Consider the following 20252-nt stretch of genomic DNA (forward strand, 5'->3'; position numbering starts at 1 on the left):
TCTCTCACTTCTAATCTCACTTCCCAGGGCTGTGAGCTCTAGCCTGTCCTAAGTGCAGAGAAATCTCCCTTCCTCTGGCTCTCTGCACCAGGCCCAACGGCTTCCCTGAAGTGGGACTGGTGACTACACAGCACCCCCCCTCCCCAACTGGTTCATTAGAGGAAAAGGGCTGTAGGGCAGGGCCCTAGGGTATAGCCGTCATCCCACTGGGGGCCTGGAACTGAGGGCTCCAGGGGAGTGTGGCTTGGGCTATTGAGGATGAAAAGGGGCTAAGGACAAGGCAGTGGGGCACAGGGCTTCCCAGGTTGCTAAGACTTAGGGGTATGGATCTTCACCCTAGTTCCTGGGCAAAAAGTCAGAGTCACAGAGAGGGCCCAAGGTGACCCACCGGAGTTTATTCACTTCCAGTGGTACTGGGTCAGGTGGAGACTTGGTGGCATCCTCCCCAATGCCAGAGCAGGATCCCAGGTCCTGTCTGCTTTGGGCAGAGAGCAGCAGCCTATCAGCACGCTGACATTCAGGAATCTAGAAATGATGGGGGGGGGGGGGGGAGTAGTCGCGTGGGCAGGGGGGGGGGACCCTCCCACCAATCCGACACCAGGTTTGGGTAGCCTCACACCTTCAGACTCGTCACCCGCCTCAAAGTCGGGCTCTGGCTCTGGCTCCAGTTCAGGTGCTGGCTCTGGTTCCGGATCCATTTGGGGTTCCAACTCTGGCTCAGCCCCTTCAGAGACTTCAGCTTCCACTTCCGGATCGAGTTCCTTGAGGGTTCCGGATACTGCCTCCGAGCCCCCTGAAACCCCAGCCTCGTCGCAGTCTGAAGCTCTGGGCGGTTCGGGGCAAGCGGTCCTCAAGTCAGGTGCCTCAGGCGTCCAGTGGCCAGGGCATGGAGAGTCGTAGCTGCGTTCCCGGTAGCCTGGATTGGAGGTGGGAGTATCTGAGTATCTCATTTTAAGGCCTCAGCGGTATCCTTGGCACACGGCCACCTACAACTCAGCTCCACACTCTACCCTTCCCGCCAAGCCCCGTGCTCTGGCCCAGGCCCCGCCCCTCTCGCGCTCACCAGTGCCCACGTGCTGCCAGTCCCAGGCCGGGTCTGGCGCGCGCGTAGTACGCTGGGCGCAGTGCAGCAGCTCCTGGCAGGCGGCCTCGCCCTTGCTTTGTACCAGCAGCAGCAGGCGACGCACCCTGCGCTCGGCATCAGGCAGCGCGTCCAACGCCTCATACTCAGGCCCGGTGAGCACGCCGCGCGCCAGCAGTGCATCCAGCAGCAGCCCGGAGTCGTCCTGCAGCGTCTCCACTAGGCGTTTCCGCTCGCGATCGATCGTCTCTGAGGGCCGCTCCTGCGCATTGCCCATGGTGGGGGCTGCATGGGGGAGGGGAGAGAGGTAATAGGGCAAGGACTCCCCCGCCCTTGACCTCTTTCCCAGGGTCTCCGTGAACACTCTTGGCTGGGATTTAAGTTCACCTTGACCCTGGCAGCCGGACAGCTCCTCAGCACAGGACTTGTACCTCCTGCCTTTCAGGCTGCTTCTGTCCCCTCTCCTCCTCAGGCTTCTCCTTGGGTTCCTAAACGTCAGCTGTGGCTCCCCTCTCCTCTATGCTATCCCTGGGCCCTTATTTACTCTCGACCACTCTCCCCAGTCAGGACGTCCCTCCTGTGTCTCCGCTGCCTGCAGATCCTGCATTTGATTCAGACCGTTTATCCAAACTAAATTCTTTTTCCCAGCCTGCTTCCCCACCTTAACAAGCAGAAAGACCTACAATTGACCTGGATACTCAACACCCAGTTTGCAGTCAGGTCCTTTTCAGTCTATCTGCTGAGTATTTCTCTGTCATCCTAACCTCTTACTTAGTCTAGCCTTTCATGTACAGCTTAGACTCTGCTGAGTGCTGAATCCCCTCTGCACCCAGAGCACAAGTGCTGAGAGCCTTCCCTCACCAACTGAAGGAAGTCTAGGCTCCTTATCCTGATCCTGAGGCCCATCTTTCTGGGGGAGGCTCCACCCCTGCAGTCCCTCACCAATACCACCATGTTGTAACCCTGACATTGGTCTGATGGCGCTTCCTGGCTCCCTAATACCTGAGCAGGGATGCCTGAATCCTCTTGAGACCTAGCTCTGACCAAGACCTCCTGACATTACCTGAGACCCAACGTCTCCCTGATTCCCTGGGAATCTTCCCTGGGAATGCTTCATCTTTAGGTACCACAGACCCAACTCATAAAAGCCACCAACAAATGCTTGCTGAACTTTTCTGTTTTCCTCCATGGATCCTCCCATTTTGAGAGACTGTCTCTCGCAAGCAGCAGGTCTTAGGCAGAAGTTAATCTGCTGTGTCCATTTATTAACAACCAAGGATAAAGGTCCATCACTTTTGGAGTGGCCTAACCCAGGCAGCAAAGCCCCTGGCATTAAGGGGCAAAATAGGTCAGGCCCTGAACCACTCCCTCCTTCAGCCCACCTACACCAGCCTTGGCTTTGTTCACACAGCACCCTCCCGGGTCTCATCCTCCTTTTGGGGTCACTCTGCTACCTCCCTACCTGGCTCCAGGTCTGGGTGAGCGCCTTTGGTCCTAGCCCCCATCCTGCCTCCCAGGTCTCTCTCACTACCACCCTGGTGTCAAGCTATGCCTCCCTGGCCATTTCACCCTCCTAGCCATACTGAAGTGTCAGCCCTTTCCCCAGGCCACTGACCAGAGACCAGAACTACCCCCACCCCTCCCTCTCCCTTCACGTCACATCTCTGACAAATGCTACTCCTCTACCTCTCAGTGGTCTCTATTAGTATCCCCCTCAACCCCACCATGGTCACCTCATCTCCTATGACAGTCTTTCTAAGTACATCTCAGTCCCATCCCATCACTCCCACCACATAGTGACTTTGACAAGCCCCTGGGACAGGATTTATTGTCCCCATTTTACAGGTGAGGAGAGACCAAGTGGCAGAACTGGGATCTTATTTGCTCTAACTTGAACTACAACAAGATCTCCTGCGAAGCAGAACATCAGCCCTAATGGCCTGTTTCCCCCCACTGCCCATCAGAGAGAATCAAGATTATCTGGCCTGGCTGCTCTAGGCCACCTCCTAACCTTCTGGACAGCTGGGGTTTCTCCCACTTCCCTCCACCACACAGTGCTGGGAGAACCCTGCAAGCCCCTGGCACATCTGAACCAGATGCAGATGCTATTCCCTAAGCCTGGAATACCCTTTCCTTACCTCCATGCTGTGGACCCATCCTCCGTGACTCAAATGTCCCCTTTTCCACCCCAGTGCCAGAATGTCCCAAAAGCAGACTGGTTCCTTCTCTTGTGGAACCAGTGAACAGCATACACCCTCACAACTGCGCGGACATCACTGCACTGTGTACACGGACCCTCTGCCCTCTTTGGCAGAGACCTCCAAAGACTCCCCCCAGTCACAGGTGCAGGACCTACTCTGTACAAGTGCAGAGAATTGGGGGGGGGGGGACAGATTGAACTGGCCCCTCCTTTTCCCTCATTGCTCTCCAACTTATTTTCATGTTAACCTCCTCCCCACATTATGCCAAGTCCTGCACTTTGTGCACCTCAGTCTGAGGTGCAGAGACCCTAGCTGGTCTGGGTCTCCCCCTGCGACCCAATGCTCAGAAGTGAATACCAAAGTTTTGTCGTGGCTAGTCCTTCAAGGGTCACAGACCAAATTCTTCCCGGAGCTTCAGGAGGTTACAGGTGCCACGCATCCAGAGGGGTCTGGGTCTCCTTCCCACCTCGCTGCGCAGGCTCTTACGCTAGGGAGCAAGGGTTGTGGGAAACTGCGGGAGCTTTTGCGAAAGTGAGATCACAAGGCTCCCCTTACCTCCCCTCCACCCAGTCCCAGAGCTAGAGTCCGGCGGAGGGGCGGGGCTCACAGACCTCCTTCGAGCGCTGCTGGTGATGAGGGGGCGCAGATTCTGCCCAATCAGTTTCTCTTCCCTCCTCCAGCCAGGTGCCGGGGGGGGGGGGGGCGGGGGGGGCTCCCGGTTCTGTGCGTTCCGGGCGGCCCCACTCAAGAGTCGAGCCTCCGCGGGGCAGTAGATGACGAGGCAGAATGGGCTGGGCAGGGAGGGGGTGGGAGCAGCAGCTGCTGAGGGGGCGGGGCGGCCAGGGCTGCCGGGAACTGGGAAGGGGTGGAGAAGAGGGGGGCGTTCTTCTTAGGACACCGGAAAGCAGGCCGCAGAGGCCGAGCACCGCCTGGGCTCACACACGTAGTCAGTTTTCCCTCTCCACCCAGGGTGCATCGGCTGAGTCAGCGAGCGGGTGGTTCGGCCTGCGGCCCCAAATATCCAGCGCCCAGTCTCTTGGCCTGGCAATTACCAGATGCTTTACATCCATCTTCTTGAATTCTCTCTGCTTGTCGCAGATAAGGCTCAGAGAAGGGGACCAGCTTACCCACGATCACAGAGCAGATGCATTAGAAGGTTGGATGTGACCCCAAAAGCCCCTGAGTTCTGGAGGTTGCAGTGGCCACATGCTAGCCCTGGATGAGGCCAGAGGGTGGGAGCTAAACAGGGAGTGGAGCTAACCTCCACTCTCCAGGGGTTCCACTATTAAAGCCTTAGGAGCTGGAAATTTCTGTAAATGTAAAGTCCCCCCCCCCCCCCCATAAGTTCTATGCTCCCTGGTCAGTAGAGAAAAGAGACCAGAAACACAGAAAAAAAAAATGCAGTTTATGTGCAGGGTTCAGTAATGGAGAAGTAACAGGGTCTTCAATCAGCCTCTTCTAGGGGGGCACGAGGAAGCTGAGAAGGGCTGGCTTCAAAGCAGAGCGGGTTTCAGGGGGAGGGATTGGCCCCTGGGCCCAGGTAGGAGGCTCGGCTCTCAGGGGTGCTGTAAATCGTTAAAGCTCCAGGAAGGCCGAGAGCTGGGCTTCCCAAAGCCGCTTGGACATCCAGCAGGAGTGGTGCCCCAAGTGTGGAGTCTTTCCCTAGGAGAATTGGACTGTGCTCAGCAGGGAGAAACAGCTCTTCCTTCTATCTTTGAGGAAGGAGAGCCTTGCCTGCCCTACCCTCTGGTCAGTTAGGATGAAACATCCATTCTTAACCTCCCTGCTTTCACCCAACAGCAAGAGGGTGGGTGGCTCTCAGAGGGCTGCCAGAACTCTGGGGATTTCCCTCCAAAACACAAACTGCCCAGCCTACCCAATCCTGGTAGCTCAGACCAGTTAGGACCTCCCCCCTAGTCCTGAGTCACCACAACTGTTACCTGGCCCTGGAGAATTTAACCCCTTGACTGCCAGCTCATTCTCACTCCTCTCTGGAACCAATGGCTGCATCTGCATAGGAAAACCCCAGGAAGCAGCTGGCCAACCAAGAGAACTGAGAAGGAGAGCTCTCAGGCACTGGCTAAGGGCTTGGCTCAGCAACCCTAACCCCTGCCCTCCCCACCTTCACCTTACCAGGGACAGCTCCATGTCCAAGTCCATCAGGGTCCATTCTCGCCCTTGGTGGCTGGGGCCTAGCACCTGGGGGAAGCTCTGGGTCAGTGGTGCCTTCCCGACTACACAAACCCCACCAAGCCCCATGCCCCTGCCCTGCTGAAGGTGTACTCACATCCAGGGGCCCCGCAGGCTCCACACTTTCAGGGGGGGCCCGAAGCAGCATGGGAGGCAGAAGATTCTCTGGGCTCCGCATGCCCCTGTCCAGGCCCAGAGTTCCCCTGTGCACAGAGAACTGCTGTCGGCCTGCAGTGTTCACCCCCATTAGATTCCCAAGGATTCTGGATACATCAGGATCAAAATCTGACATCTACAAAATGGTAGGAGAGGACTCCCCACCTAGAGTATACTTAAAGAATGCCTCTGCCTCCTACCTTTGACCTGAGGTTTGGGTTATGGAGGTAGGGTCTTGGGATATATACCCTCTCTTTGCAGTTGTCAACATCAATGGTTCTTAAACTATTGTGTACTTTACAATGTTTCCATTCACCCCAATGAATTCCTTCACAATAAGTGTTCCTGGGTTCCTGAACCCTACCATAGATATGCTGATTGACCTGATGGGAATTTCTACTTTTCAGGGAACTGTGATGCAGGTACTCTTAGAGCAACTCTGGGAAATTAGTTCAGATCATAGTGCCAGACCTCCCCCTCAGCCACCAAGGAGCAGACAGGGCTGGGAAGTTAGTTAGTGGTGGTCTGTCTGGAAAAGTAGCCCACAGGGCTCACAGTCAAGAATGGACTCTTTTGCTCACCTGTCAGGTACCTCCCTGGGACCTCTTGGTTCAGGCTGTTGGGCATTCCTGGGCCCGTCAGGGCTGAAGCTCCCTTTCCCTTCCAGGATGGCCTGCACCACAGCCACAGGCAGCGGTGGGGGTGCTGTCACGCAGAAGTCACACTCGTTTGGGGCCAGGGCCAGCCCGGCCTCGCCTTCCCCCCCTGGACTGGCCGGCTCTTCTTTGAGCAGTGCCAGGCCCTTCTCCCTGCACCAGAGAAAAGCTTCAACCAGACCCTTGCACTGACTTCCCTCCATTCCCCCATAGCCATCTGGGCTGCCGGGTCATCCCCCACAGGCTCCCCAGTGGGCAGCCCTGTCTGTCTTACCTCCTGCCACCACTGGAAGGAGAAAGCCTGGTCCCATCAGGGGATGGAGAGTCTTCATGGATGTCAGAAATGATAGGGCCCCTGGCCCTGTGAGAGCTGGTGAGGCCCAAGGTGGTCTCTGGGAGGGGCTGTAAGAAGACAACTAGGCCCAGTCCTTCAAGTCACAGGAAGAGTCAGAACCCAACCAGTACCCACATGGACCAGGTCTACGGAGTAAGGTTTGAGGGGGTAGGCTCAGTCCATGTTGGGGAACCTGGGTCTTGGGCCATGGGGATGAGAAGCTGGACTCCACCTTCTCTTCCTTTTTGGGAATGGAGGAAAAGAATAGGCTCTCCATAATCCCAGCTATGCCCTAGGGAAGGGAGGAGGAGCAAAAACCTACCGACTGGATAAAGTAGGGATCCTGAAGGAGGGCACCAGGTAGGGGGCAGGCACTGAATTTGGCTGCTGTTGGGCATGAGCTCCCCTCATCCAGCATCAGGGACCTGTGCAGGGGGGTGGGGCAGGTTCATCCCCCATGCCTCTCAGCCTGCACCTCCCTCCCTCAGGCCCCAGCAGCCAAGTCAGCAGAGCTGAGGCCTGTTGCCAGGGCATCAGTCACATGCTGGAAGCCGAAGGGGCTCCACCCAGAGATGGGGGCCCTTTGGGGGTGGAGAGGGGAGGGAGGGAGCATGGTTTCAGCCCCAGACCCTCTGCTGTTGGGATGCTTTGGAGTGAGGGGGAAGGGATTGCTGGGGGTGGTGGAATTGGGGGAGAAGGTCCTGGAACATAGGGATCTGGGAATGGGGGTACTTGGTGGTAGAGCTGGGGAGAGAGGGGGAAAGCCCTGGAGGTGGGCCCTTGGGGACATTGCCATGGAGTGAAGAAAAACGGTATTTCAGGGAAGAAGGATGAGGATTCCCAGTGAGGGGTCTACTGGAGGAGATGGAGTTCAGGCATGGAGCCTCTGACAGAGAGGCTCCTGGAAGTGAGTGTGGAAGGGGGGCGTCATCCCGGACTTTCTCACTCACAGCTTTCTCTTAGCTCCTGCGTTGCTGGGCCCTGTCTGAAGTGGCCCGAAGAGGCACTGGATCAGCTAAAGAGGAAGCAAAGGGTTAATTCATACTTCGGACCTTGCCCCAACCCAAGGCACTTCCAGGTGAATTCGCCGCCCCAGCAGAGGAGGTGGGTGTGTTCAGGAGTGGAAGAGAGAAGTGGGGTAGGGGGAGAGGAACACCTTGCCAATGACCCGGTGCTGCTGACCATGGCTCTGCCGTAAAGTCACCACCTCCCTCCATAAGATCTCGTTCTGCCTGCGGGAAGGCGTGGGGGAGGGGTGCTGAGGCACCTGAGAGTCCGCCCAGTCACCACCCCCCACAGAATGGCAGGCCTGAACCCACGACCACTCAGACGATCGTCCATCCATAGAGAATAGAGTTCCACAGTTCAGCCCATTTGTCTGGATGGAGGCACCAAGACACGAGAGAGGAAGGAGCTGTGCAGAAGAACAGCCTGGTAGCTAGTGTTCTCTCGTCCAGACTCCCCTTCCCCCCTTCCCCCCTCCTATGCCCCCTCCCCCCCCGCACTGCCTGAGCTCCCGCAGCCGCGCCTCGGTGCTCTCCTGCACTCCCCGCAAAGCCTGCACCTCGCCCAGCAGCCGGCCCAAGTCCTCGGGGCGCCAGCGGCCGTCGTCGCTGCGCAGCGCAGGCACCTGTAGGTGGGAAGCACGATCGGATCAGAGTCATCTAGAACACGGCCAGCAGTCTCAACACCTCTACCGGGGGTGCTGGTTCCTGCATGCCGTACCCACCTTGCGCCGCACGCGTTCCAGTAGTTGCTCTCGGCCGCGTACGAAGCTCGGGTGCTGGAATTCGACGTGGTCGCGCTCTGGCCTCAGCAGGCCGCCCTGCTCGATGCTCACCACCTTCCTAAAACCGTCTAGGGAGTGGGGCGTGGGGGAGTGAACTGCCCCATCCCCGCGCACCAAGTCACTCACACCCAATTCCCGTCTCGCCCTAAGGACTCACACATGTTGAGTTGCCGCACAAAGCTCGCCATGTTGCTGTGTTTGAAGTATTGGGGCAGCACTTCTTTGGCGAAGCGGCTCTGGTCGCTTACGAGGAAACTGGTCCCGCTCTGCCAAGAACGCCGCCCGCCCACCCACCGTGCGGGCGGAGACGGGACGACACAGTGAGGCGTGCCCGCCCACGGCCAGGCCCGCGTTCTGGCGCGCGCGCGCGCGCGCGCACGCACTCTCTCTTTCTCTCTCTCTCTCTCTCTCTCTCTCTCTCTCTCTCTCACTCCGCTGGGGACCGGCCACTCCTGGAGACATGGGACGAGGCCAGAACTGCACCAGCTATGAGGCCTAGCCTGGGGCCACCACAGTGTATTCTTACCCTAGCCCAACCCAAAAATCTCTACTGGATTCTCGGAAAGGAGGAGCAAAGGCCAGGGTTTTTGGGTTCCAGCCCTGGACGGGTCCCAGACCCAAGATGTTACTTTGAGCTAGAACCAGCCCCAGCCCTTCCCTCCCTCTTCTGGTCTCTGTTTTCCGATCTGTCTGCTGGGGTGGGGTGGGAACTAACTGACCTCAAAGATCCCTCAGGCTCTAGGTCTCCAGAAGGCTCCTACCTACCCTTTCCTCGGTCCGTAGGAAGTCGCCTCACCTCCATCTCGCACACCCCCTCCAAGGTAAACTACCCGGGACAGCTGAATTGGGGGACCCACAGCCCTATCCCAGGCGGGGGTTGGGTGGCCGTGGATGTTCACTGACGTGGAAGGATCCCGGGGACCACTGGGGAAATCAAGGGGCCCCAGCCCTCACCGGGCTCCAGCGGATCAGATGGTCGGTCCCCGGGTCACCCACCAGCGCCCACAGCTTGCCGAGGAAGGCAGGCACGGGGCTGGGGCCCGGCTCCGTGGGCAGCGCTGCTGGCGCTTCCTGCATGGCGCAGTCTCGGCCCGGCTAAGCGCTCGGGCCCGGGCGCCGCGGGCTTGTCAAAGCCGCGGAAAGTGCTGCGTTTGCCGCCCGCCCCTCCCTACTCCGCCTCCGGGCGCCGGGTCAGGCGGGGGCCACGTGCGAACCCACGGGGCGGGGCTCAGGCCGCGGCCGCAGCAACAGCAGACAGAAAGGGAAGGCTGGGATCCGATGTGAGTGGAGGGTGCGGTGGGGACGAAGACCTGGGTTCGAGTGCCACCCTTTGTTCTTAGGGAGAAATCGCCCGTGCGCGGCCTGGTGTGGGCTGAAAAAGTCTAGAAGGTGATGGCCATGGCCTGGATAGAGAGGGCAGATAGAAGTGAAGGGGTGGGGGTGCGGAGAGGAGAAGCTGGCACCCTCCCGAAGAACTCTGAGACATTGTCTTTCCAAGGATGCGGAGTGCCCGGTCCCTGACCGCCGCAGCCGCAGCCGTAGCTTATCAGTACAAATGATCTCTCCTACGCCTACCTGGTGGGGTCCTCTGGCCTCTGCGGGTTCCCTGCTCTCCCTGTTCAGAGCCAGCGCCGCCTTGCACAGGACGCAGTGTCGCTGCAGGATTTTTTTATTTCACACTCTCCCCAGAGGCACCGCCTGAGCCTGTGTCCTGTCTCCCCACCGCCCCGCTCCCCATGCCAGGGACGCGGAGCTAGCGTAGCTTCCATAGGGAAGTGGGGTTGAAGGAGGGTGATCCCACTACGGAAATACACCCATGGGACTCAGGACGCAGGGGCTGGTCCCGAGGCAACAGAGTCCTGAAGGAGCGGGCTAGTAGTAGGTGCACGCCTAGGCAAATGCATCCAGCATCTCAGTGGCCACATATCTGCTGGGGAGGCGGCTAGCCATCACGCCACAAGAGTTGGCAGCCAGGGATGTGGCTCCCGGGTTAGTTTGAGCGTGTAGCTGCGCAGGCGCGGACAGTGCGCGCGGAAGGCGTGCAGCACGGAGGGTCGCACCACGCAGAAGCAGTGTACTTCGCGCAGGTCCGTACAGCGCACAGCCAGCAACTCCAGCGCGGCGTCCAACTCCGCTGAGGCAGCGGCGCGCACCTCGAGCGCGCGCAAGGTTGAGGCATAATGGCGCGCAGCAAAGCGCACCGGACCTACGGTGTCCCCAGAGAGACTGAGGCGCAGCGCAGCCACTGGCACGGCAGGCTGCAGGACCCGCGTCACGCTCTCGTCAGGCAGCGCTGGCTCCAGCTCCAGCTCCACGACCAGTCTTGGGTGGCGGCGGCGCACTGCGGCCCAGTCTTCCTCGGGCAAGGGGGGCGCGCGTACGTCCTCGGGGCACGCGCACCGTAGGGCCAAGTGAGCGAAAGGCGCGCGGTCTGGCGCCGCTAACACCTGGAGGGCGGTGCCCGACAGGCTGGCCAGGTGCAGCCCAAGGGCGCGCAGACGCGGGCAGGCCTTCAGTAGCTCTAGCACGGAGTCTGGACTCACGCTGCCCACTAGCGTACAGTTGTTTAGGAAAAGGCTTCGGAGCTCGGGACAGCCGCGTGACGCCTGCAGCACCAGTGCGTCGTCCAGTGTGAAAGGCAAGCGCCGAAGGTCGAGGTGACGCAGCGCGCAGGAGGCCCGACAGATGGCGTGCACGGCGTCCAGGATGTCGCGGCCTGCGTCGAAGAGGGGCTTTTCTCCGTGGCAATTCAGGAGCAGGCTTCGAAGCCCTGGGGTACGACCCGCCAGTGCCGTCAGCAACTCAGTGGCCGCCCTGCGGCTCGGCTCCCTCGACGGCTCAAATTCCAGCCGTAGATTGTGAACGTGGTCCAGGCAGGCGGACAGATATGGTAGCAGCGTACCTTCTCGCTCACAGTCGTAACTTGTGGTTAGAACGGTGAAGAAAAGGCATTGGCCTCGAGAGGCCTCTGCCTGTCCCTCACCCTACAGTCCCCACTCTGCCCCCTACAATACACCTCCCAGTCCTGATCATTCCTGGTTGCCCCAAAGTAGCCGCTGATTCTAGGGGGACCTCCCACCCTATCCCTTTAGAAGACTTAAGATGCGATACGCCTGTCACTAGTTGAAACTCTGGCAGCGAGAGCCAATGATATTTTAGGAACTGAGCTTTCTCCGAGGTCTCTACAGAGGCGTGGCATGGCTTCTGAACTGTCAGGTTCCCATTCTGACTCAGCTACTCCTTACCTGAGTGACCTGTAGAAAGTGATTAAATCTCTGCCTCAATTTCTTATCTGTGCAATGGACATAATAATACTACCTATCTACCACATAAGGTTTTCGTGGGGATTAAATAAATTAATATACATAAGGCACTTAGAACACCAGTTAGTACATAATAGGTGGCCAATAAATGTTAGTAATGATTGTGCTTTTTAATATCCCTAACCCCCAACTCCATGGAGAAAGAGAGAGGCAGGAGGGCGGCGGGGAGGAGGGAGAGGGAGGGGCCGCTCACCTGATGATCGTGTCGTGCCACACCGCGCTGCAGGTAGCAGCAGCAGCCCAGGCTCTGCAGACCCTGGAGGCAGTGGCACGGTCCCGCAGGGGCAGGTGGCGAAAGATAAGCGCCAGCACCTCCTCTGGCAGTTGCTCTCCAGGCTCTGTCATGACCATGGGCGGGGTGGGAGCTAACAGCAGTTCTTGCCTGGAGAGAGAAGGGCGTCTCTGGGCTCAAGAAAGCCAAAATGTTGAGGGGACCACCAGAACCTATGTGTAGAAATGCTTGTGGCCCAGGAATTGCTACATAATTTGCAGAACCCAGTGCAAAATGAAAATACAGGACTCTTTGCTGAAAATATTATTAATAATCTCAAGACAGTGACAGCAGAGCATTTGACCAAGGTGTTAAACTAAGCATGAGACCCTGTGCCTCCCACTGAACAGGCCTCAGAACCATGAGGTTGGCCCTGGATGCTTAAAGATTCTTTCACACTACATCCTCACTTGTTGAACAAATCTGCATTTTATGCTATACCAGAAGAAATACAGCTACGACCTATGTGCGAAGTTGATAAAGCCAAACATGTAGATTTGGAAAATGCTATTGGGTCTTTCTCCTAGTTACTAAGGTTTACCCTGGGGAAGGTGGAGAGCTGCACTGTACATGACTTGGGACAAATCGTCCTTCCCTCCCTGCCCACCCCCTCCCCAGCTCAAAGAGCTCGTCTGGCCTCTAACCGCCTCCCCATACACACACTCCCCACCCGGACTACCCAGACTAGTCTCCTAGACATCTTCCAGAACTGCTTCCTTCCCTGAACTCTAAGTTCCAGGGAAGGACTGGGCCCAAGACTCGCCTCAAGGGCCCTTGAAGTGAGGGCTTCTCAGATGGCAGGGGCAGTAGAATCACCCGCACACTTGTTCACAATACAGATCCCACTGCCCACATACTAAATCAGGCTCTCTGGAAAGAGTAGGACCCAGGAATCTGAATTTTAAGAAGTGCCAGTTGACTCCACCGGTCCCAATTGAGAAACCACGTCCTAGCCTTGCCAGTCACTAGAGAGTGACGATAGGGTTAATAGGGCGAAAGCATTGGAGAATACTTTTAATTGGCAGGGACCACCAGCCAATCAGGAAGCGGGGGCGCGGGTGGGGCACTGCTGAAACGGCTCTGAGTGAAGGCTCCTTCCTTTTCTCCCCTCCCTGGGGAGAAGTCCCGGGTGCTTCCTGAGAAAGGCCGGAGGGGCGGAGAAAAGCTTCGGGCTTTGAGACCTGAGGGGCCCTGGGTTCAAGTTTCAATCCTGATCCCGGAGCAGTACAGGCTCAGGTTGGCGATTTAGGTTCAGCAGGAATTCCGCAGACCCATCCCGGAGCGCGGCCTTTGTTGGAAAGTGTGCATCCTCTTCGAAGTTGACAATTTATTTTAGAGTGCTTGAAGGTTTTCCTACACGTTTCACACCACTTGCTAGTTTTCTGTTTTCCCATATTCTCCAGGTTAACTGTCCCTGCTGCAATTTGCGCCTCGTTACCCTTAGGGCTTCAGATACCCTCGGCCAGGCTTGAACTTGGACCCACCGGCACCCCGTTCTGAGTGTAAGGAGTAGGAGAGGTCAGAGATCATCGAGCTCAAGCCTCCAGGCGGCACTAGAAAATTATGGTGCCCAGGGGGTGCCTCTTTGTTGATCTGTTTCCTGCCTGAGAAAGCGAGGCAGCGCTCTCCCTTGGGGTCCCCTGGGCGCTTAAGTGCCGCAAGTGCCCAAAGTCTCTTGCTGTGGGCAGTTCTTCCCGCCGTCTAACCCTGGGCGCCAGTGTCTTACCTGCTCAACGGACCAAGGGGGCTTTGCCCAGAGGCTGTGGACTGGCGCCTGAGGACAGTGGGAGGGAAGGAGTCACAGGGAACACGGGGGGCGGGACGCCCGGGCTGACGGGGCTGCTCCGGCTGGGGCGCCGCCCCTGCGCTCCGCGCACACCCGGAAGCAGCCTAGTCCAGTGGAGCAGGGCGGGCGTGGGAATCCGGGCTGGGCCCAGGCCGCCAGGTTAGTGCAGAGGATGGGTGGGCTTTCCCGGGTGCCGGCAGAAACAGAGGCGGATCCCGGCTCAGGAGCGTGGGTGCAGCGCGGTTGTCACCCGCTGCTGCCCGGGCCAGCTGGTGGCGGCGGCCTATTGGGGTGTTTCCTTGGCAGGCGAAAGAGAACGTACGGACGTTGGCACTAGCGTTCCTCATCCCAGCTAGGGTCTTTCGGTGGCGGCGGGGGGCGGGTGGTCAAGTTCCTACTGGTGGGAAGGCGGGGCGGGGCTCGTTCTGACTTTGTCTGTGAGCAGAGACCTGTTCCCGCCCTAGCCAATTGCACTTGCGAAACCGCAGCACGAGGGTGGGCGCAACTGGAGGCTGGGCAGAGGGGCAGCTGAGTACGGGGACGCGCCAGGATGGATGCAGTTCTTGAGAGGCTCTGGCCGCGGGCCTTTGCTGTCCACCCAACCGGAGGTGGAGCTGCCCCAGGACAATTAGGCTTTATTAATGGGACCCTGCGCCTGGTTGGCCTCTGGTAGTAGGGGCCTGTTTTCTTTAGTTGGTACCCGCGTGTCCCTCTCAGTCTCAGCTCAGTGAAGAGTCTTCTTGACCCAGCCCGGCCCCGCCCTCAGAGAGGCGGACTGCGGGTGGATGACGAGCGCGGGGCTTCCCGAGGAGGGGCTTCTGTAGAACGACACGCAGGAAGAGGTTCCTCAGTGGATAACTCGAGCCAAGGGTCCCCGTCCTCGTCTCAATCCTATTACCTGACCCTCCAGACCTCCAGCCCAACCTGTTTGAATTCTCCCATTTGTCCAATAGTGAGTGTGATAGAACATCCCCCCCTTCCTTCAGGTTTCCAGGGCCCGCCCGCCCTGACAGTCCTGATGGGCAGACTATGGCCCCGTCCCAGACCCCCACCGCTGCAACTTCCACATTCATGAGGTCAGCACCCTCAAGTCAGGGGGCTAAGAAGACATGGAAGAAGAAACGTTTCAGGGCAGGTTCCCACACTTTCCTGCCCTCTGGGCCACTCCCCCTGGGCTCCTCACTTTTGTCACTTGTCTTGTACTGCTCTTGGTCCCACTTATCACCTATAGAGTCTTACCCCGTTGTTGTTGTTGTTGTTGTTGTTGTTTTTGCTTCGAATTTATGTTGCTTTTTAATACAAAGCAAATATGTCTATTTTACATAAATTAGAATGTTGCTAAATACAATGAAAATACCCGCCCCCCAATCTCCTTCTCCACCCCCTGCAGAGGTAAACACTGCTAGCTAGCTTCCTGTTAATTTACAGACTATTGCTTTGGATAAATACACAAGTATTAATATATTTTCTACCAAAAGGTTATGGGGGAGGGAGGCTCAAAATGCATGTCCCCTGTGCTCATACTGAGGGTGGGACGGACCATCATCATGTCTGGGTGATGTTGGAGGGTCCCTGCCTGGCTAGTTACTGTCCCAGCTGTAGCTCTCGGGTTATGATCTGGGGGCAGATCTGAAATGCAACCTCTGTTTTGAGGTCAGGATTCCTACTCCCTAACCAACAAAGTCCAAGGGACCCTCTGCCCCCCCCCCCCCCCCCCACTGCTGAGGCTCCCTGTTCCTCATGTAAATGGATGCCAGCTGGGGCCATCCCATCTGTTCTGCCTATAGCAAAGACATCCTGGGTGCTTACAGCTGGGGCTCAGCACCCCCTCCTAGCCCACTGTATATAAATACAGACAATCAGAGATAAAGAAGTGTGACTGGTGAGGCAGGAGGTGGGGTCTGGAATCAATGTTTCTAGGAAAACGGTAAGATGTTGCCCCAGGGAAGGTGGGGAGGAAGAATCATGCTGCACCATCCTGCCTCATGGGAACTCCCCCCCCCCCCCCCCCGGTCTAGGGCTAGGGTTTGGTCAGAAGATAGATGGAGGAGATGCTAGCACCAAGGGGCCTTGGCTCTGTCTGGACAAGGAGGGAATCTGTAATAGAACAATTTGAGTTGTGTAAGACAAGAGCCCAGCTCCAAGGACTTTAGAACAAAAAAGGAATGATTTAGCTCACATAACTGAGAAGTTCAGGGTGCAGCTAGAGCCAGGGGCATAGTATGGTTAGGCATGCATCTCTTCATCCCTTGGCTCTGTCTCCTTCTGTGTCAGTTTTATTCTCAGCCAGGCTCTTTCCAGGCAGTGGCAAAGGAGTCCTTATCCTTCCTTCCAGCTCAGCCCCGTGGGAAGGGAAACTAATGTCTCTTTCTTATTGGTCCAGCCAAGGTTGCAGGTTGATTCTGATTCACCTGAATCCTATACCCAACTCTGAACTAATTATTTCAGGAAGGGGAGTGGAATATGAAAATTGGCCAGGCCTATTTCTCTCGCTCACACCTGGAGCTAGGGAGTGGGGTTAGCGCCCCCAACAGGCACATGGGTAGAAGAGGGAAGGCCCCAAAGTTCAGCCAGGATTGGGGGAGGGAATCTGGGCACAGGTCAACACTAACAGGTATCCTTGGAAGTGAAGCCAGGAGGTATGGTAGGAATGCAGGTGAGAAAACCTAATGGGGGGGCTGTGGTCCCAAAGGGATACTCGGGGCTCAAGTTTAAGCTGAAGGCATACCAGGACATGGGTTTGGTTGGCTGTGCGGCATGGACACTGCCCAGGATAAGGATGTCTCCTATCAGCTTTGATAAGGGAGACATCCTGGCCTGAGGGCGGGGTGGGGGGTGGGGAGCAGAACTTCTCTGCCTCCACTGCAGTATAGTATCTCTCTTTTTCTGCCACTGTGACCCTGGCCTTTCTCTGAGAAGATAGTGGATGGACAGTACTCACTCCAAGTCTGGGCTGAGCTGAGCTGGGCTGGGCTGTGCAGAGACAGAAGCACAAGGGGCTGCCTGTGGGATAAACTTCCCCTTACAAGTGTGCCAGCTGGGTGGGGACAGCTGGGCCATGCAGGACTGGACACTTGTCTCCAGGGCTGGGCTGGGGTGATCTGGATGCCTGTCTGTATCTCCAGGAGGCAAGATGGCGAGTGGGCCAAATGGGCTCGAGGAGTGGGTGGGCAGCGCATACCTGTTTGTGGAGTCCTCGCTGGATAAAGTGGTCCTGTCTGATGCCTACGCTCACCCCCAGCAGAAGGTGGCGGTGTACAGGGCTCTGCGGACTGCACTGGCAGGTGCGTGGGTGGGGGGGTACTTGAAGAGGGAGGGGAACTTGGGCCTTTGTGGGCGGGGCCAGGGGCTGAGGCCCCACCTCCTGAACTCTGTGGGCCCCTTGCTTAACCACCCTGTTAAGGAAAAGATATGATGGGGTGGGGAGGAGGGGAGAGGGGTGCTTGGTTTCATAAGTCTGTCTTCTCTGTTTATGCATGTGTGCCCTTGGGTGTAGACATGTGTCCCCGTCTCTGTGTATGATCTACCTATATGTGCACTAACGCCCCCCCACCTGCTTGATGCCCTCTACTCACCAGACCAGCCAGCTTTCTGCTTTCTACTAATCGCCCATCTCTCTCTTTTCCTCTCTCACTGCAGCACTCCTTGCCCAAGACCCCTCCCTAGTACCTACCTTTCGGGGGAGCCCCCCTTTCCCTTCTCGGGGCAGAGGCCACAGGAAGCTGAAGCCGTTTGGGGGATCCGCTTCCTTCCCAGGCAGTGGGAGCCACAGTTGGTGGAGACTGAAGACCTGAGACCTCTCCCTCCACTGTCCTGCCGGGTGCCCACCCAGAAGGCTTGGCTGCCCTGGGCATACGCCCCTCTCTGTGCTGCAAAGCCTCTCCCTATGTCCCTTTTGCCCACCCTCATTTGAGGCTTCAACGATGGGGCTGGGGTGGCACCCATTCCGTCTTACGGTGCTCCCTGTGATAGGTTCTGGCTTTCATTTTGGGTTGTTGCTGTGTGCATGCCAGTTTTGTTTCCCAGCTGGGAGCTAGGAACAGGGAGGGAGTCTGCGCGGGCTTCACCCCACTACGGTCGCTTGGAGAACGGCCCCGCATGGGGACCGCCTGTCGCCTGACTGTCCGCCTCCGCAGAGAGTGTTGGGAGTCCGGAGGTGCTGCAGATGCTCAAGATCCACCGCAGTGAACCGCAGCTGATTGTGCAGGTGCGTTTCTGCGGACGCCAGCCCTGTAGCCGCTTCCTGCGCGCTTATCGCGAGGGGGCGCTGCGCGCCGCGCTGCAAGGGTGCTTGGCAGCAGCACTCGCCCAGCATTCGGTGCCGTTGGAACTGGAGCTGCGCGCTGGCGTGGAGCGACTGGATACCTTGCTGACGGATGAAGAGCGCTGTTTGAGTTGCATCTTCGCCCAGAAGGTGCGGCTGGGCCAGGGCCAGGGCCAGGTTAGGGTGGGGCGGGGGATCCGCAGCTAACACACCTACCGACGACCCCCCACTGCCCTCCCTAGCCTGACCGGCTCCGGGACGACGAGCTCTCTGAGTTAGAGGATGCGCTCCGGAATCTGACATGCGGCTCAGGGGGCCAGGGTAGCGACGTGGAGGTCGCTCCGGTGCCCTCGCAGTCCCTGGATGCCTCTCTCTCAGATGAGAAGCCGCCGCCGCCGCCGCCATCTGGCCAGACTTTTCTGTTCCAGGGTCAGCCCATAGGTGAGGCGCGCTCAGAGGCGCAGGCAGGGTCACTGGGAAGATGGAGTTTGGGGAGGAGCAAGGTCTGGGCCGGGTAGTACCTGGGTGGGAATGGAGGGTACCGCTCCTGGCTTCCCGAGCTCATTCTGCTTCCCGCTCCCCCCGCAGTGAACCGGCCGCTGAGCCTGCAGGACCAACAGACGTTCGCGCGCTCAGTAGGCCTCAAGTGGCGCAAAGTGGGGCGCTCCTTGCAGCGAGGCTGTCGTGCGCTGCGGGACCCGGCGCTCGACTCACTGGCCTATGAGTACGAGCGCGACGGGCTGTACGAGCAGGCCTTCCAGCTGCTGCGGCGCTTCGTGCAGGCCGAGGGTCGCCGCGCCACGCTGCAGCGCCTGGTAGAGGCACTAGAGGAGAACGAGCTCACCAGCCTGGCAGAGGACTTGCTGGGCCTGGCGAATCCCGATGGCGGCCTGGCCTAGGTTGGGTACCAGAGAAAGGGACGAACGGCCAGTTGTCCAGCCCAGGTTTGGAGCACTTGGATGACCCTAGAGTCCCTTCTGCTGCTACTGCTGAGCTCTGTCCATCCATGGGACTCTGAGACCACACTTATAACCCCACTTACCCGAACTGTTGGAGCTGCTGGGCAGTGTTGATTGCCTTCTTCAAGAGTTGGGCAAGCACCCACCATGCCTACTGGGGTGCCACTGGGGATTTGGCTCCAGATACTATGACAGAGACAGAGTGCATGGGTGACCTGCTGCAGCAGTCTGCCCACCCCAAATAAAGGGCTTCTGGCCAGCCCTTACCTCTTCACTCACTGAACAGGTAACTGCTCATTAAGCACTTGCTGTGTCCTAGTTATCATCCTGGTGCTGTAAATACTGTGGTGAACAAGATACATGAAACTGTCTGGCCCCAGTTCATACTCAGTGTCGGACTGCAGATATTAAGCAACTGTAATAAAATATCACCTGGTTTTTGATGTGAAAAATAGGGGTTAGGCTTCTGGGGAGAGATAGGAGTGTGAATAGGGGAGACGGTGGGGGTTTGAGAGAATGGCAACATTCTGGGCATAGCCAGCCTCAGGTGAGGTCTTGGGGAATGTTAGAACAGGAAGTTTGGAATGGCTGCATCTAGGGGTGGGTGGGTTTGTAGAGAGACCAGACGAGTTGGTGACTATGGGAGGCAGATAGCTTGGGGACTGGTGAGCCATTTTATAGAGTTTGGATTTTATACTGAGGCCAGTGAGAAGCATTTAGAGGGTTTGGGGAGTTAAGGTTGGGAGGCTGGTGAGGAGGGAGATGGGGAGGGAGGAGGATGGAGAGAGAGGAGGGGAGGAGAGAGAGGGTCTAGGCTAGGGCCCTGGCAGCAGAGATGGAGGGAAGGGATGAACACTAGGAGCAGTTTAGGATGAAAGATAGCAGGCCTAATGACACTGGATGAGGAGTGAGAGTGAAGGAGGACCTCAGGGTTTCAGCTTTTGTCAGCTAGATGGAGGGTGGGGTTGCCTGCTGAGATGGGGGCCCTCAATCTCCAGAACAACTCTCTGCCCACCTGGGTCCCGGATCAAACCCTTTGCTCACGGTATGCTTCAGGAATCCCCTAGCTGAACCATCCCTGTCCATCCATTCTGGCCTGCAGTGGCCCAGGCCTGCCGGAGGCTATGCTGATTTGGGGCACTAGGGACCAGGGGGCCCAAGAGGTGCCTCTGGGGAAACAGACTTAAGTGCTCACTGTGAAGTTAAAGCAGAGGGGGTTGACCCCCTGTCCCGTGTCCTAGT

General features: G+C 57.8%; 4 protein-coding genes across 18 annotated transcripts; 1 reads left to right on the top strand and 3 right to left on the bottom strand.

Moving 5' to 3' along the window:
* Positions 1–374: 374 nt before the first annotated feature.
* Positions 375–4561, bottom strand: NOL3 (nucleolar protein 3). Of its 5 annotated transcripts, XM_053210449.1 has the most exons (5): positions 3679–3831; positions 1064–1366; positions 722–916; positions 620–673; positions 375–525 (listed from the first exon to the last, which is right to left on the bottom strand). In XM_053210449.1, the coding sequence occupies exons 1-5, from the start codon at positions 3719–3721 to the stop codon at positions 518–520; spliced, it is 603 nt and encodes a 200-aa protein (XP_053066424.1). In that variant the 5' UTR covers positions 3722–3831; the 3' UTR covers positions 375–517. The 5 variants fall into 5 exon arrangements, with proteins under 5 accessions (XP_053066424.1, XP_026931790.1, XP_026931788.1 ...); XM_027075989.2 differs by lacking the exon at positions 3679–3831 and adding an exon at positions 3838–4561 and having other exon boundaries at positions 620–916; XM_027075987.2 differs by lacking the exon at positions 3679–3831 and adding an exon at positions 3894–4559 and having other exon boundaries at positions 620–916.
* Positions 4562–4666: 105 nt separating this feature from the next.
* HSF4 (heat shock transcription factor 4) lies at positions 4667–10281 on the bottom strand. 7 transcript variants are annotated; one of them, XM_053210435.1, is made up of 14 exons: positions 9983–10280; positions 9362–9810; positions 8565–8673; positions 8348–8475; positions 8183–8248; positions 7775–8032; positions 7569–7633; positions 6941–7043; positions 6559–6686; positions 6210–6437; positions 5570–5735; positions 5416–5481; positions 5223–5292; positions 4667–4944 (listed from the first exon to the last, which is right to left on the bottom strand). In XM_053210435.1, the coding sequence occupies exons 2-14, from the start codon at positions 9482–9484 to the stop codon at positions 4793–4795; spliced, it is 1662 nt and encodes a 553-aa protein (XP_053066410.1). In that variant the 5' UTR covers positions 9485–9810; positions 9983–10280; the 3' UTR covers positions 4667–4792. The 7 variants fall into 7 exon arrangements, 5 of the variants coding, with proteins under 5 accessions (XP_053066410.1, XP_026931768.1, XP_053066411.1 ...); XM_027075967.2 differs by having other exon boundaries at positions 7775–7850; positions 8124–8248; positions 9983–10279; XM_053210436.1 differs by having other exon boundaries at positions 5570–5675; positions 9983–10264.
* FBXL8 (F-box and leucine rich repeat protein 8) lies at positions 10063–17928 on the bottom strand. Of its 4 annotated transcripts, none has more exons than XM_053210438.1 (3): positions 17461–17928; positions 11924–12112; positions 10063–11329 (listed from the first exon to the last, which is right to left on the bottom strand). In XM_053210438.1, exons 1-3 carry the CDS (start codon positions 17730–17732, stop codon positions 10357–10359), a joined length of 1434 nt encoding a protein of 477 aa, XP_053066413.1. In that variant the 5' UTR covers positions 17733–17928; the 3' UTR covers positions 10063–10356. The 4 variants fall into 4 exon arrangements, with proteins under 4 accessions (XP_053066413.1, XP_026931780.1, XP_053066414.1 ...); XM_027075979.2 differs by lacking the exon at positions 17461–17928 and adding an exon at positions 13728–13953; XM_053210439.1 differs by lacking the exon at positions 17461–17928 and adding an exon at positions 13183–13953.
* Positions 13798–19462, top strand: TRADD (TNFRSF1A associated via death domain). Of its 2 annotated transcripts, none has more exons than XM_015068254.3 (5): positions 13798–13946; positions 16913–17071; positions 17924–18201; positions 18294–18492; positions 18640–19462. In XM_015068254.3, the coding sequence occupies exons 2-5, from the start codon at positions 16921–16923 to the stop codon at positions 18948–18950; spliced, it is 939 nt and encodes a 312-aa protein (XP_014923740.1). In that variant the 5' UTR covers positions 13798–13946; positions 16913–16920; the 3' UTR covers positions 18951–19462. The 2 variants fall into 2 exon arrangements, with proteins under 2 accessions (XP_014923740.1, XP_026931783.1); XM_027075982.2 differs by lacking the exon at positions 13798–13946 and adding an exon at positions 13961–14863.
* Positions 19463–20252: the final 790 nt, after the last annotated feature.

The sequence above is a fragment of the Acinonyx jubatus genome, chromosome E2, assembly GCF_027475565.1.
Source record: "Acinonyx jubatus isolate Ajub_Pintada_27869175 chromosome E2, VMU_Ajub_asm_v1.0, whole genome shotgun sequence".
NCBI classification, from domain to species: domain Eukaryota; kingdom Metazoa; phylum Chordata; class Mammalia; order Carnivora; family Felidae; genus Acinonyx; species Acinonyx jubatus.

Bases quoted from the DNA above. Each gene is read 5' to 3' on its own strand.
- NOL3 (XM_053210448.1), bottom strand. From the start codon at position 3,721: ATGCGTGGCACCTGTAACCTCCTGAAGCTCCGGGAAGAATTTG. The intron at 1,367-3,678 runs GTCTGTGACCCT...TCCCCCATGCAG, and splicing joins GAAGCTCCGGGAAGAATTTG to CCCCCACCATGGGCAATGCG. The intron at 917-1,063 runs GTGAGCGCGAGA...CCTCCAATCCAG, and splicing joins CTGGCAGCACGTGGGCACTG to GCTACCGGGAACGCAGCTAC.
- HSF4 (XM_053210435.1), bottom strand. From the start codon at position 9,484: ATGCAGGAAGCGCCAGCAGCGCTGCCCACGGAGCCGGGCCCCAGCCCC. The intron at 8,476-8,564 runs GTGAGTCCTTAG...CCCACTCCCTAG, and splicing joins TGTGCGGCAACTCAACATGT to ACGGTTTTAGGAAGGTGGTG. The intron at 8,249-8,347 runs GTGGGTACGGCA...TCCCACCTACAG, and splicing joins TGGAACGCGTGCGGCGCAAG to GTGCCTGCGCTGCGCAGCGA.
- TRADD (XM_015068254.3), top strand. From the start codon at position 16,921: ATGGCGAGTGGGCCAAATGGGCTCGAGGAGTGGGTGGGCAGCGCATAC. The intron at 18,202-18,293 runs GTGCGGCTGGGC...TGCCCTCCCTAG, and splicing joins GTTGCATCTTCGCCCAGAAG to CCTGACCGGCTCCGGGACGA. The intron at 18,493-18,639 runs GTGAGGCGCGCT...CTCCCCCCGCAG, and splicing joins GTTCCAGGGTCAGCCCATAG to TGAACCGGCCGCTGAGCCTG.
- FBXL8 (XM_053210438.1), bottom strand. From the start codon at position 17,732: ATGGGTGCCACCCCAGCCCCATCGTTGAAGCCTCAAATGAGGGTGGGC. The intron at 12,113-17,460 runs GTAGGTACTAGG...TTCTCTCTCCAG, and splicing joins AAGGGGGGCTCCCCCGAAAG to GCAAGAACTGCTGTTAGCTC. The intron at 11,330-11,923 runs GTGAGCGGCCCC...TCTAACCACAAG, and splicing joins TGGCACGACACGATCATCAG to TTACGACTGTGAGCGAGAAG.